This window comes from Miniopterus natalensis, chromosome X (genome assembly GCF_054644295.1).
Source record: "Miniopterus natalensis isolate mMinNat1 chromosome X, mMinNat1.hap1, whole genome shotgun sequence".
Lineage (NCBI taxonomy): Eukaryota > Metazoa > Chordata > Mammalia > Chiroptera > Miniopteridae > Miniopterus > Miniopterus natalensis.
In genome coordinates this window covers 48290740-48307129 of record NC_142103.1, presented here as the reverse complement: position 1 = coordinate 48307129, position 16390 = coordinate 48290740, and the positions used below count along the sequence as shown (strand labels likewise).

Here is a 16390-nt window from a genome sequence, read left to right as displayed (position 1 = left end):
CCTGTTCTATCTCCTGTTCCTGTTTCCTTTCTGTAGCAATGACTGGTAATAAATTAACCAGATAAAATAATAAAGCCCATAATGCTTATCTAGGTTGGTTCATAGGAAGGTAAAAAAAATTAGGCATCAAGAATAGGATCAGGGATATTAGTTTTGTCAAGGGCACTTTTTAAGACCTCTTTAAATAATATGCACATGGTCTATATGGTGAAAGTGCAGTAAAATGTTTCTGAGCATTTGACCTTATATATTCTTTCAAATGATATAATCAAATACTTAGAAAAAAATCAGGAGAAAATTAGACTGATAAAACTGAAGGTAAATGAAAGGTGCTATGATGTCCATCTTTCAAGACAGTATACAAGATAGTATAATCTGGCATGTGTTACTTTTCAATTATTAAATCACTTATCAAACTAAAAATGCAATTTATACTAACGAGGTAAGAGTTCACAGGTTGCGTGGCTCTAAGAACAAATTGCAAAAAAAAAATTTTTATTATATTTGCAAGGTAATCAATAAATCCAAAAGTAAAACTCGGTGTCAATCAAAGAACAATGTTTTTAAAAAACAAATCTGATATGGCTGTTAAACAAAACTATGAATATTTATTTTTAGGTCAGAACCATGTATATTTCTAGATTTAGGTAAGCCATATTCACAACAAACAATTTTTATTAAATTTAAAAGAACAAAAGCTACAAATCCCACCAATGGAAAATGAGATAACTCTTATTTCATAGCAATTTTAGTCAGTAATAATCTATGCCTCCCTAGGATGTTCCAATATAAACAACTTACCCTTTCAGTAAAAATGATAAAACATCAATTATAAACAAAATGAAAGATTACCACACTGAGGTCATACCATATATTCAAGTACCAAGAAAGTTAAGTAAGTTTAACTGAAACTTAGCAAAAGAGTAACTTCTCATTTCATTAACCAGTAAAAATAATCTTCATTTATACACACTCTCATTTACAATAGGAAACATATATGAATGGTGAATACTTAGCAAAAAAGTCTCCATAATTGCACTTTGAATGCCTTCATGACTTAACAATGGATTTTCTAATATGGAAATTGAACTAATGGAAATGCTTTTCCCCAAAATCTTTTTTTGACCATAGTACTTTTCTGTGTCCCCCACCCCCTATGTTGTACACCCAACTTCCATTGCTCTGGAAGTTATTCACATGGCTAGGCAAAAGATTTTACTCTAACGTTTATTTCTACTTCATTTTTCCCAGTTATTGAAGAGTTTTTGCTTAAGATAAAAGAACAGTCCAGCCAGCATGGCTCAGTGATTGAGCATCGACATATGAACCAGGAGGTGACGGTTCGATTCCCAGTCAGGGCACATGCCTGGGTTGCAGGCTCAATCCCCAGTGAGAGTTGTGTAGGAGGAAGCCGATCAATGATTCTCTCATCATCAATGTCTCTTTCTCTCCCTTCCTCTCTCTGAAATCAATAAAAAGACATACTTAAAAAATGTTTAAGATAAAAGGAAAAATACATTTGACCAGGGCTTATGGTAACTGTAACTTGAATAGATTCAATTTTGTTTTCTTTGTTATTGTTTGTTGGCTGTTTTTAAAATGTAGGCTAAGATTTTCAAAAAGCAATCAGTAATCCTATGGAAAATGTAAATGATATTAAAGCCATGTGAATTAATCTTTTAAATACAGTGTACTAAGGGTAGAGTAGAAATAGGAGAATCATTTAAAATGTGTTTTCAATTTCATTTGAAAGTATGAAAGGTTAAATTTCTCTGAGTCTTAACAATAGTGATTTAGCAAAGAAAAAATTTAAAAACTGAGCAAACCTTAATTTCTTTAATTTAATGTTGTATATTTTTTCTAGTTATATTGGAAAATTATCAATGAAAATTTTTTTAAATTTCAGGAATTCAAATAATAGTCATTAAGTTACTGGGTAAAAATTGTAATAATAACCTAAATTTAAAAGCTGGTGAACACAAAAATAAAAGTCAACTGCATCTGTGCTTGAACAGCAAAAACAACACAAAACATAAAACAAAAAAACAGCATTGTCACACTGGCTGGTGTGGCTTGGCTGGATGTTCTCCCATGCACAGAAAGGTTGCTGGTTTGATTCTAGGTCAGGGCGCATGCAGGAGGCAACTGATGGATGTTTCACTCTCACATCAATATTTCTCTCTCCCTCTCCCTTCTCTCTCTAAAGATAAAAAAATGTATTAAAAAAAATAGCATTGCCCATCATATGACACTAACTGAGGTATTTTGGGTTATGTAAGCATGTTAAGTAAACATGTTTTCCCTGCTTTTATTTTTATGCATCGCATGTGAATGCAGAGATTCAAAACAACTTTGAATTAAAAAGAAACCAAAACCTTTATTCTGTACTTTCTTCTGTAGTACTTTGTTGCCAGATTTTTGATGCAATTTTTGAGGAAAATGTATCATATACAACAAACTAATGCTTGCTTGGTCAAAGTCATCTACAAAAAAGAATGTTCCTCACACTTTTCAATATAATATACAAAACTAAAATATGTCATGGTGAAAACCCTCTGGAATTATTAGAAAGTACAAGATGGCAAAAGAAAGCATTAAATATAAATAGCATTTAAGCATTCTTTTGTAACTGGAGTGCAATTTATCTATATATACACACGAAATTTTTCTGAAGCAGGTGAAGTAAAAAGCACCAATTCTTTACACTTGATCACGTAGACGAGCAAGTCTCTGTGACAGTTCATCCTGAAGAAGAAAATTTTAAAAGTCAGAAGGCTGTGACAAATATAAATCACTAATATTTTAAATAGCTCACATTTTAAATGACATTAAAATATTGTCTCAAAAATTCACACAAAAACCAACAGTAAAAATATACTTTTTAAAATATTCCAGAATAAACGGAGAACAAAATAAAGCAGAAACTATGAAGGGGAGCAAATTCAATCTTTAAATGAAATGTGGATGGAAATGGAAAATGTCCATTATTGAGAAATAAAGGCTAATCATAGTTTGCTAATTCATGATGTCATATTATAGTAGAAAGTACTCTTTACAAAAAAAGTGTATATACATTTACATATATATAAAAATAAATATTTATACAATATGTATTTAATTCACACTTTAAGTTCATACTAATCAAGATAAAACACAACTTCTACCTGTTCTGTGGAAGCAACACTGGTGCCGACAGATCCTGTCTGACCCTGTGGTAGTTCCATATTGAGATCAAGGCTACAATTTAAAAATAATTAGCATAAATGAATGTGAATATAGGCATTTTACTCCTTTATGTAATTATAAAAGTAATAAAATAGGATTATTGCAAATTTGAATATTCCACCTAGCATTTTACCTTAATTTAAATAAAAATAAAACTGGTTAAATTTTAAAATGTAAATAGAAAAGCTAATAAAAGGTAGGAAAATGATTGGTCATCTGAACAAAAGACCAAAATAAAAATCATACAATATATTCAATTTACTGAGGTTACTATATAACTCCTATTATAAAGGAAGTTTAATATGCCAAAAAAAAGATAAAACAGTTTAGATAAATGTAGCCTCAGGATCCATATCTAACATTTGAGTTAACTTCAAGTTCAGTGTGTCTAGCTCCTGAGCCACGCTTAGCAGGAATCATTACTTGCATCCACCTCATACAACTGAAGCGTAGAAAAATTAAGTTCACTTGCCCAAGATCCGCCCTAGTGATAAACGGGATTTGAACCCAGGATTTTCTGCCTCCAAGGCCTGTGATTTTAATCTACATTGCACCTACTCCTCTAGGATATAAACTAGCCTTCTGCCTATATCTAGACCAGTGTATGCCAACTTCAGTGTGAGAACACTACAGGAATATAGTAACTTTAAAAGTCATTAGGAGAGTGTACAGACAGATTGTTACCTTTTAAGTAACAATAAAAGTAAAGATATGCTATGCTAAAATTTTGTTGAGGGAATCATAAACTCAAACAGAATTCGGATACTTAAATATCTTTAAGGATGGGTATCAGTATTTCTAGTGATTCTATCTATTTCTACTGCTCCAGTCAACATCCATTACTGACATAACTAATTTCTCTTGATTTTGGCCCCCAACATCCCCCCCATCCCCGGAAACATTCGGCAAAGTCTGGATGAATTTTTGACTGTCACAATGGGGTAGGGATATTATCTTATGGGCAGAGGCCAGAGATGCTGCTAAACATACTACAATGCATTGGATAGCCCCTCGGATTATGTAGCCCAAAATGTCAATAGTGTTGAGGTTGAGAAATCCTGCTCTAAATCTCCTCAAAAAATTATTACTGAACTTGATTTCCACTGAGGGTCAGCAAGGCTGTAATGTGGCAATATTCATTTTACAAGACCTCCTTTGCTGTACTTTCAAGCCCAATCTTCTTATTTTGTTTTTGGTAGGAACAAAAACTAGCTTCATATTACTAAGATGATGTCTTCTGACACACAATGCTTTGGTCTCTTAACTATTTAACAAAAATCACCTTTCTTGCTATCTTCCCTGTTGGTATGTGGGCTACATCAAGATACTAACAAAGCAAAACAGTGTACAACCTAACCGCCAGGACTGTTCTCAAATATTGCAAAATCTGATTTATTAACCTGGGTTTTAATTCATTATTGATACATTACTTATCTAAACAGTTGATAAACTTAACTGTTCATTCTAATCCGGTATTAGCTTAGACACTAAAATAATATTCATCAACTCTATTTTCTGGGTGTCTTCAATTCTTCCCTTTCCAGGAGAAAAGGATAGAGTATATAAACCCTATTCCAATCTACTACTCTACCTTTGAGGATGAAGTATAAAAACTTCAATATCACCCAATTTTAATCTTTATTTTGAGAAAATATATTTTTATTCTTTACCTACAATGGTCTCTTAAACTAAATACAGTGGAACCTTGGTTCTTGAACTTCATTCGTTCCAGAAAGCTGTTTGAAAAGTGATTTCTTCATTGAGAAGTGAATCATTGTTTTCCTCATTAGAAATAGTATAAATTGAATTCATCCGTTCCAGACTCCCAAATGATTCCGTTCTAACCTTTCTCAATTGCCTGTGATCGTTTTTCTCAAGCACTCTCACACCCTTAGCAACATCAGCACTCTTGATGGCTTCTTTATGTTTTAAAATTGTGCTAATCGTCCAATTCGCCATGTCATACTAGGTAGCCAGAGCAGACACGTGAACACCTCGATCATACTTTACAATTACAGTATTTCTTTTTAAAGCTCTAACCTTGTTTTCACAACTTTCCTTTTCACTTTGCTGCTGCTATCACTAACCTTCTTAGGACCCATGATGACTTACTGTGCACATTTAATAATAACAAGCAGTAACAAAAACAAAAAAATATTAAAATATTCACAGCACAATTTCCTGAGACGTTAACAACACAAGGTTTAGCTACTTGCACATTCTCTCTTTTGTTTGTCACCTGAGAGACATGTGACTGATCATACAGGTATCAGCATGGAAGGCTTATCAGTTCGAGAACCGAAGTTTCAAAGTTTTGTTTGACAATGGAGACTTTTTTTCCATGAACAATTTGGTCGAGAACCAAACTGTTCGAGATGGGAGACTGTAATATACTAGAGAATACTGATATAACATGACTTCTATAGCACAGGTATTATCATGGGCAAGTCATTCCCCTCGAACACGAAGGGTTTGAAAAATACCCTATCTCTAACAACAGTACAACAAAGGGTGTCAATTATTTACTTAAATATATATATGACTACCTGCAACGATGCAATGCTGCCATCTTTTAAAACCCCTGGACATTTTGCACATATCACTTAGTCTGCAGGACTCAAACTGGGCTTAACACTTAGTGGCCTAATCACAGAAGAATTCTTTTGGAAGACTCTTTTAATAAAAAGAATCCAAACATTTGCTATATTTGATAAATACAGAAGGTATTGAGAAAATATTCAAACACTCCTGCTTCTCAATTACCTTCCTCCATCTCTTATCACACCATAAATGAATGTATCATCAGAGATTTTTAAGAAAATAATAGAATGATCTGAACAAAGTCACATTTTTATGAGCATGGCAAAGAGATGGATGCCATTTCAAAGGCCCTTCCAACACTAACTTCTAGGGCCAAAAACCTAACTCTGATCATTGGTGGCAATGACAAATATTTTTATCCACATTACATAATTTTAGGACCTCCAGATACTAAATCAAAATTAACTAAATCCCCTGAATAACTTCTTACCCAGCTTCATCTGCCATTTCTTGAAGCAGCATATCCACTTGGCTCTAGAACAAGAATATGAGAATTTGTATTTTAATGACAATTATTGTTTGGGTGGTTTCTGTTCCTGGTTTTGCTTTAAAAGGGGAAACGGGTCTACAATTTTTAAAAGAAAATTTTTAAAAAATATTTTTTACCACCAGAGGGAGCTGAATGATTTCAAAAAGATTTATTTCTGAGTAATGTTAAATAACAAAGCCTTAAACTATGAGGTTATGTTAAAAATATCAGCAATGTATGGCAATGGAGTTATGCTAAGTGAAATAAGCCAATCAGAGAAAGACAAGTACAACATGATTTCACTCATATGTGGAATTTAATGAACTGAACTGCCAAGCAAAACAGAGACAGACTCACAGAGAGCAGGCAGACAGCTCTGGTAGGGGAGGGGGAGTGTTGGGGGGGGAATGGAGAGAGTGAGCAAAAAAGAAAAAAAGAGAGAACTCGACATGAACAACAGTGTGGTGATTGTGGGGGGAGGGGGTGTGTGGAGGTGAAAGAGGGCATGGAGGGGATAAATGGTGATGGAAAAAATAAAATAAAATTTAAAAATTGAGTCCCCAAGCACTTATACTCAAAAAATATAGATATTAGCAGTGATATTCACATATAATTTGAAACCTGGGCAATGTAGCTCTTTTTAACAAAGTGAACCAATTTATAAAGCTCCTTTCTAAACCACTTTGCTTGTATTCGAAGTGTAATAGATTTGAATTTTATATTAATCATAATTGTTCTTTCTGCTAGTTAATACAACTTTGATATTCAGGATTACTCTTTAAAATATTTAGAGATAAATAAAATATAAGTATATTGAGATATTTACTACAGTACAGGAGTTCTCAGGAAATAGAGTCTTATTAATCCAAAACAACTAGTTTTTAACTTGTTAAAAAATATTTTGGAGATACTGGTGGGAGTTCTAAGATGTAGCCCCAGCTCTACCATTAACAAGGTGTATGATTTTTAAGCAACTCACTAATCTTGCTGTTGGGCCTTAGTTTCTCTTTCATTAACTTTTTAATTTTTATTTTTTTCCCTTTTTATTGAATTTATTGAGGTGACCCAAAATGCAGGAAAAGTTCTGAAAATAATAGATTGAATACTTACGTGTATTTACACTTTGTTGTCTTGACTTTATATCTAAAATAGCATTATTTATGTTTTCAAAATTTACTTAATAGTATTATACCATGCACACTATTCTGCAACTTGCTTTTTTTATTCAACCTTGTTAAGATCTAATTATGTTCAGATCTAGTTTACTCACGTTCACTCCTGTATGATACTACAGTATAGAAATACACTCAATTTCACTTACCCATTAATTTCTAGACATTTAGATTCCCCTCCTCTAATTTCCTCCAATTATAGACAATGGTGCCATGAACATTCTCATGTATAAGTATCTTTGTACACACATAGGGGTTTCTTTGTGTATAAATTTGGAAGTAGAAGTATTAGCTTACAAGTTACATATATTTTCATATACTCTGATTTACTCAACAAATACTGAGAACCTTTTTTATACCAGATATCATTTTAAGTGCCAGGAATACATCAGTGCACAAAAATAATAAAAATCCCTGCCTTTTAAAAAGTTGATGTTTAGAGAGAGGAAGGGGGAGAAAGGAGTGGGGGGGGAGAAATATCGATTTGTTGTTGATTCTTGTATGTGCCCTGACCAGAGATTGAACACACAACCTTGGCATACCAGGACAATGCTCTAACCAACTGAGCTACCCAGCCAGGGCTATCCTTGCTTTCTTTAAACTTACATTCTAGTGTGTGCACATGAAGGGGGGGCAAATAAAAAGTTTTAAAAAGTGTATGGTATATTAAATGGTGATAAGTACTATGAAGAAAAATAAAGCAGGGATATAGGGAGTATACAGAATAGTGGGTGTGCTCTTGATGTACTTTTAAGTTGGATGGTTAGGAAGACCTTGTTGAGAAAATGATAAAGAACTGAAGGAGGCAGGGTCAGCAATGAGGATATCTGCTAGATGGAGGAAGAATATTCTGGCAAAGGAAACTGCAAGAGAACAGCTCTGAGGCAGAAATGTACTTGGTGTGTTTGAGAATTAACAAGGCCAAGTGGCTGAGCAGAGTGCTAAGCAGTGACAGGAGATAAGGTAAGAGAAGCAGAGAGAGGCAGATCCTATAGGGCATTACAGGCCATTGTAAGGGATTTGGCGTTTATTTTTAGGGAGATGTGGAGGCACTAAAGGATTCTAAGCAGAAAAGTGGCATGATCTGACATGTTTTAACAGGATCACTCTGGCTGTTACGTTAAAAACAGACTGTAGATATTACCAATTGCTTTTCCAAAGTGGATATGCCAATTTAAATTCTACCTGCTCATTAGCAGGGCATGAAAATTTGGGAACTGTGTTAAACCAAATTCTTCTGTTTCTGTTGTAAGTTTTGATTGAGTTTTTATGAAGAATGTTTTGTATATATTTGACTATCCCCAGCACCTAGCACAATACCTTAAGCACAAGGTGTTCAGCAAATGTTGGGTGAATAAATGAAGATTTTTCAGAGGTAAAAGGGATTTAAATATCATTGGATCCAACCTCTACATTTTACAGCTAAATATACTGAGGCCCAGGGTAGTATATATCTTAAGCTCCCAAAGTTAATTAGTGGTAGAGTGAAATCCAAGTGTTCCTGATTTCAAGTCATTATTCCAATTCATTTGTGTTTCACAAACTTGTGGTTATAAGAAAAACTTATACTGAAAAGATGCTATCTGAACAGCTTATAATCACCTGGGGATCACCTAAGGTGCTTGCATAAGAATCAGAAACTCCAAGACAGTGTTTCTCGAACTCGGTACATAAAATTCACCTGGGAATCTTGTTAAAATGATTGATTCAGTACGTCTGTGGATGGGGTCTAAATTTCTGAATTCCTAATAAGCTTCCAGATGATACAAATGTTCTTGATTCCTGAACCACATTTTGGGGATCAAGGTTCTAGAGAAGGTATAAAAGTAATGGCTAAATATATATGCTCACTATAAACATACACATGAATTCTTTCTTTACTCTAAAACCTAAATATAAGCTTGTTCTCTTATTATTTACCTTTTTGTAAAAAGAGTCACTGGCATTAAAATATTGATGGACAATTGTTAATTTCTTCCTATTCTGTAAATTACATTTTCTCCATATTAGCAAAGTAGTAGTACCAAGTTCTTTTTCATTTGATTAACCATGTGATAGGTATCGGGATCAAAAAGAGTGATAACAAAACAAATCCTCTATGTGAATATCTAAATTTCACAAAACTTTGTTTCTGGCTCGTGTCACATGCAAAATATTTTCAAATTTTAATTTTCTCTGTAGCACATCTCTAAGTTGCAGGTTTAGAAAACATCGTAGTTTTCTGAAAAATAACTGACCTTGTAATTTACTATTTGTTCACCTGTGACTTGTGCAAAAATAACACAACCTAAAGAGTAGGAAGAAAGCAAAAAAATATTTGCAATGAGATGAATTTGCTGAGGCTTAGGACAATACCCAATACCTATTGGCCTCAGTGAGCCTCTAGATAAATGCCTTCATCAGTAAGGAACACTGGCACCCAGGTAGAACCAAACTCTCTAGACATGTGACCTAGTATAATTCTTAGAACTTCAAAATAAGATAGGGAATGGCATCTTCCAACAGGTCCTCAGGAATCCAGGGGCAGAGCATAACTTCTTACTTGCATTTTGGGGCTACCCCATGTTTACTTCACATACTAGACATGATTTTGGCTCACAAAGCCACTATATTTTGAACTCAGGTAATTTTAAAAAGTTATTCTAAGTAAAGAAACTATTCTTACTTGTGGTGTTGTTAGGGTTGTAGTGCTACTCATTGTGTCTTCCATTTGTTGTGTTTGAACATCCAGTGTTTCAAACTGGTGTTCAAATTTGTCCATCAAGGCAGAAATCTGTAAAAAGAAATATGGTCATAAGAAAAAGTTACACTGAAAAGATGCTATCTGAACATAAAATAATTTTTTTACCTTTTCAAGGTTCATACTCCTCAGTGTAGCATCCATAGACTTAACTACACCTGCCATAGACTTGGTTACCTATTGGGAGTACGAAAAAAAAAGATTGAGCATGCTATAAGTAATCTCAAATTTTAGGTAGTCTCTTAAATATATTACTTACAGATCAACTTATAAAATTTGTCTACCTTTTTCTTTTTTTTTTCTTTTTAAATATATCTTTATTGACTTTAGAGAGAGGAAAGGAGAGGGAGAGAGAGATAGAAACATTCATGATGAGAGAGTCATTGATCGAGCCTGCAACCCAGGCATGTGCCCTGACCAGGAATCGAACCCCAATCGCCTGGATCCTAGGTCGATGCTCAACTGCTGAGCCACGCCCGGCCGGGCTACCTTTTTCTTAATAATAAAAGTACAATATGTATTTTGGTCTTTGACTCTTCATTGAAAGACAATTCATAGACTTTAGTTTAAAAGCCACAGCCAAAATCATTTTCCTCACTAAGCACTCTGACTATGTCTCTCTTGCCCATAAAGGCCTTTATTAACACCCTACAGCACCTTGAAATGGATTTAGATTTCTGGCAATTCCTAATACTCTCATTAAACTTACATCAAGAGTTCCTGCTGTTGCCCTAGCCAGTGTGCTCAGTGGTTAGAGTGTCGGCCCATGCACTTAAGGGTCACAGGTTCAATTTCCAGTCAAGGGCATGTAGCTGGGTTGCAGGTTCAATCCCTGGCCCATCAGGGCACGTGCCGGAGGCAACCAATTAATGTGTCTCTCACATTGATGTTTCTCTCTCACCCCCCACACACACCTTCTACTCTCTCTAAAAGCAATGGAAAAAATATCCTCAGATGAGGATATTTTTAGAGATATTAAACCTTACCTTGCCCATTGTCACTGCAGTTTGAACTCTGGCTGCCACAGCATCAACCCTAGCACTCATTCTCAAGAAATTAATTGCTTGGTTCTTCTGGCGGATTGCATTTTCAGCATGTATTCTTGCAACTTCTGTATTCCCTTTCTGAATAGCCTGTTTTACACAGAGCAAAAGTAAATAGTAGTGAAAACAAAGAGTAAAAGTAAATATTGGCAAAAAAGGGGAACAAAAGATATTTTAAAAAGAGGAAAACAACCCCAAATTAACCTATTTTTAAAAATTCCCCATAATCCCATCATTGAGCCATTACCACTGTTAATATTTTAGTGTATGGTATTCCAAGTACATAAGCCTATAGATTACAATATCAATTTATTACAAATTAAATGCATAAAGCATACTGTTTTCTCACCTAATTTAAAAAGAAACATCTTTTTAAGTCAAATATATAACTACATCATCATTTCTAAAGGCTGGTAGTATGCAAGTGCCACTAACCAGGGCTTTCCTCATGACTGGTACAAACACTACAGAGAGTACATAAAATGACTTTGAATGTTACACAGACAAGCATCTTCACCTTAATTATGCATTTATTTAAATGTATTATTTTAAATAAATATAACACAGACTTAAGCTTTTCTTGCTCTAATAGCAAAAGCCAATTTAGAAGAAAATATTAAATAGCTCACATGGACCTGCAAAGCAGCAAAATGGAGAAGGTACAGCAGTAACAGAAATTTGAGAATATGCATCGATTAAGATCCTGGTGGGTACACAGTGCAATATACAGATCTTTTGTCAAAGAAATGTACACTTGAAACCTATATGATCCTATTAACCAATGCCACCCCAATAAATTTAATAAATTTTTTTAAAAAAAGATCCCTTAGTGCTGGGAATTTAGTTTATTTCCAAGTCTTCAATAATATAAAGAGCAATGTAATAAAGATACCAGTACATGAAACTTCACACTTTCCAAGTTTTTTTCCTATTCAACATCCATCACCATACACAGTTATAATTTTTTTCTTATAATGTGAACTTTTAAGATCTATTCTCTTAACTTTCATATATACAATACAGTATTATTAACTACAGTCACCACATTGCACAGTCCATCCCCAGGACTTAATTATTTTATAACCAAAAGTTTGTATCTTTTGACTACTTTCTCCCATTTTCACTCACCCCCATCCCCCTCCTCTGGATACCACCAATCTGTTCTCTTTATCTATGAGTTATTTTTAAGATTACACATAGTGAGATCACATGTATTTGCCTTTATCTGTTTGATTTATTTTCCCTTAGCATAATGCCCTCAAGATCTATCCACACTATTACAAATGGAAGGATTTCCTTCTTTTTTTATGGCTTTTTTGTTGATTTTGCTTTTATCCCTTTAGTGTAAAATACATCACAGCTATAAGCTGATCCTGTTCACCCTCCTAGGAAATACAAAAGCACAATACACATTAATGCAAAGCACTGTTTAGATATAAAACTTCAGAGACTATAAAAATTTAAATGAGCCAAAAAACATTAAATATTATTCTTATATATAAGCTTTATACTTCTAAGTAAAAGTAGTTTGGGCTACAAATCAAAGGGCAATCTTTAGACATAGTCAACAGAAAAGTTATACTCTGAATGCGAGCCATACTTGAACATACAAGTATTAATAAACAAAAAGGAGCCTTTATTAACTGTCAGATAATAAATAATTTATTTAAACATATATATGTATATGGTTTGGAATGCTAAAACCAGTAATCTTTATCTTTATTGTTATTGTTGAGAGTATTACAAATGTCCCCCACATTTTTTCCCCTTGCCCCCCCCCCAGTTTCCGCCCTGCTCCAGGCCTTCACCACCCTACTGTCTGCGTTCATGGGTAATGCATATATGCATATAAGTTCTTCAGTTAATCTCTTCCCCCAGAGATTCCTCAGTCTGTTCCACGTTTCCATGTCTCTGGTTCTATTTTATTCATCAGTTTATTGTGTTCATTAGATTCCACATATAAGTGAGATCATGTGATACATCTTTCTTCAATGTAAAATAAACTGAAACGTCCACTCTTCCATGATTGATTGTGTTCACGTCATGAGTTTTAAAAAAGATAAAAATATTAAAATAGCTTACCTTTTTAATCTTGGCTTTTTCAGCCTTTTCTTCTTTATCACATTTCTTGGCATTCCGATTAAGCTCTTTTGCAGCAAACTTCAAGTTAAATAGGTGTTCTGTAAATATATGTTAAGGCTATTCAAAAAAAGTCATTTCCCAATAACTAACTGCAAACAAGACGTTAAATTTATAAACTTATCAAATAAGATTATGCTATTTAAACCAACTATTCACAAAGTATTTAAGAAAACAGAAAAACCTTTATCTATTCCACATTTTCTATTTAAAAACTTCATTACATTAACAGCAAGAAAATATTTATTAAAAATAGCAACTTTAGCCCTGGCTGGTTTGGCTCAGTGGTTAGAGCGTTGGCCCATGGACTAAAGGGTCCTGGATTCGATTTTCGACAAAGGGCAGGTACCTGGGTTGCAGGTTGGATCCCCAGCCCCAGTCAGGGCACGGGGGGGAGACAACCAAATGATGTCTCTCTCATACTGATGTCCATCCATCTCTCTCTCTCTCTCTCTCTCTCTCTCTCTGTCTCTCTCTCTTAAAAGCAATGGAAAAAATATCCTCAGGTGAGGATTAAAAATAATAATAAAAATAGTAACTCTATAGTAGAGAAACCTGATAGACACAAACTTTACCTAGGATAAAATCACTAGAGGCAAAACATTTCAACATCATTTACCTTCTAAAATGATGAACTGAGATTACAGCATCACTTCTATGGTGTTGTTGCCAAAAACAAAACCTTTATCTACTCAAGAGAAAACATCAGACAATCGTGAACTAAGACATATTCTATGACATAACTGACCAGTGCACTCTCAAGTTAAAGTTCATGAAAAGCAAAGAAAGACTGAAGAACTGGCACAGAATGGCGAAGACTAAGGTAACAGGCTGACTAAATGGAATGTGGGATCCTGCATCAGACTGTGGAACAGAAAAAGGACATTAGTGGAAAAACTGGTGAAATTCAAGTAAGAGCTGTAGTTAATAATATTGTAGTGATGTTGATTTCTCTTTCTTGATAATTATACTATGGTTTTGTAAGATATTAACATTAGAAGCTTGATAAAGGGAATGCCATAACTCTGCATTATTTTTGCAATTTTAAGTCTAGAACTATTTTAAGATTAAAAATTTAAATTAAAAAAATAACAATGGGGCCCAACCGGGTGTGGCTCAGTGGTTGAGTGTCAACCCAGGAACCAATCGGTCAGGGTTTGATTTCTGGTCAGGTCACATGCCCGGGTTCAGGGCTCGATCCCTAGTGGGAGGTGTGCAGGCGGCAGCCAATCAATGATGTTTCTCTCTCATCAATGTTTCTATCTCTCTATCCCTCTCTCTTCCTCTCTCTCTAAAACAAATCAATAAAAACATATTAAAAATAATAATGCATATCCCATGGACACAGACAATAGTGTGGTGAAGGCCTGGGGTGGGAGGTGGGTATGGGGTAGAAAGGGTCAATGGGGGGGAAAAAGGGACATTTGTAATTCTTTCAACAATAAAGATAAATTGAAATAATAATAATAACTATGGGAAGAAAAGTGCTCTGTTCAATGACCTCAATAAGCCAAATCATAAATCTTTCATTTTCATGACACAGAAAAAAATATGAAAAATAGTTCTAGAAGCTATAAGGCAAGTAATTATAGGCCTACTTTGTACAAGAACTATTTTTCTTGGACTTTTACACTATTAATCACATTCGTTAGCCTCCAGGGAGCTCAAACCATCCAAAGCTCTACATGCAGAGGGGAAAAAAGCCCTGGAAGAGTACTGATATTCAGAGGTTCTAAAACAGAGTACATGCACATGAATATGAAAAAACAACTGGTTTGTGTCATGATTACATCACTAGTTAGGAAGTTTCTGTGTTTTTCTGCCCTTTATAAAAATGGTAAAATCACCTTTCTTTCTAATTTTGATTCTGTATTTCTTCAGGACATTTATAAAAGTTTTTGAAAGGTACACATGTAGTAAATAACTTAAAGGGCTCGCTTCTGTACTGATTATATCACTATCAGAAAACAAGAATTATTTTAGTTTTTATTCACCAAAGATAAGTCATAAATTAAGCTACATTGTTCATCTCTCAATGGCTTCATGTTTCTAATTTAACACCTTATTTATGGATAATAAGAGGGATAACTTTGCTACTTTGTATTTTTCATCAAGAAAAAATAAGTATATGTGCATGAATTTCTGGGTAATTTTAATGGAAACTATACTTTACAAGATTTATCAATTTTAGCTAGATGACTGAAAGTTATAGCTCCTTTTATAAATAGGGTTTCTCAACCTAAACACTACTGATATTTTGGGTCAGAAAATATTTTGTTGTAGGGCTGTCCTGTGAACTCCAGAAGTTTATGAGTATCCCTGTCTTTTATCCTCTAGATGACACAAGCACCCTACCCTGCAGCTGGAACAATAAAAATGTCTACAGACATTGTCAAAGGTTACTGGGGGGGGGGGGGGGACAAAATTAAACCCTGTTGAGAATCTGAATCACTAATACACATGGCAATAAAAGGAAAATAAATTAATTTTTCATTTCCCAAAGCATCCTCCAAATAGAATCACTGTCTCTGTAGAACAAGTCACTATAAACACTGAATTAAGAAAATTTATTTTATGCCCGGCCAGGCGTGGCTCAGCGGTTAAGCATCGACCTAGGATCCAGGAGATCGAGGTTCGATTCCCGGTCAGGGCACATGCCCGGGTTGCGGGCTCGATCCCCAATGACTCTCTCATCATTGGTGTTTCTATTTCTCTCTCCCTCTGCTGCCCTCTCTCTGAAATCAATAAAGATATATATATATAAAAAAAAAGAAGCAAATTATTTTAGATGAATTTCTGTAATTAATATATTCTTCGTTGTTTCTAAAGAATAATTTCAACTCCCTTAAACTTGAAAATTACTATAAGCCGCAAATACTGAGGACTGACTGCTGAATTATTTAACATTAATAGATAAGATTGATCATGGTATAAAATACTGTCAAAAAAAAAAAAAGATCCATTACAAAAGTCCATTTAGTATCAAAAGCTTTTTTTCTCC

At 34.2% G+C, this 16390-nt stretch overlaps 1 protein-coding gene across 1 annotated transcript in view; it reads right to left on the bottom strand.

The window, feature by feature from the left end:
• Positions 1-478: 478 nt before the first annotated feature.
• LOC107531134 (charged multivesicular body protein 1B2) overlaps positions 479-16390 on the bottom strand; it is a 36380-nt gene continuing 20468 nt past the window's right edge. The window contains exons 2-8 of the mRNA XM_016205130.2: positions 13333-13430; positions 11194-11340; positions 10316-10384; positions 10133-10240; positions 6257-6300; positions 3165-3237; positions 479-2745 (exon numbers count right to left, since the gene is read on the bottom strand). Coding sequence (XP_016060616.1) covers positions 2701-2745; positions 3165-3237; positions 6257-6300; positions 10133-10240; positions 10316-10384; positions 11194-11340; positions 13333-13430 — 584 coding nt within the window. The 3' untranslated portion in view covers positions 479-2700. The remainder of the gene's footprint in view (positions 2746-3164; positions 3238-6256; positions 6301-10132; positions 10241-10315; positions 10385-11193; positions 11341-13332; positions 13431-16390) is intronic.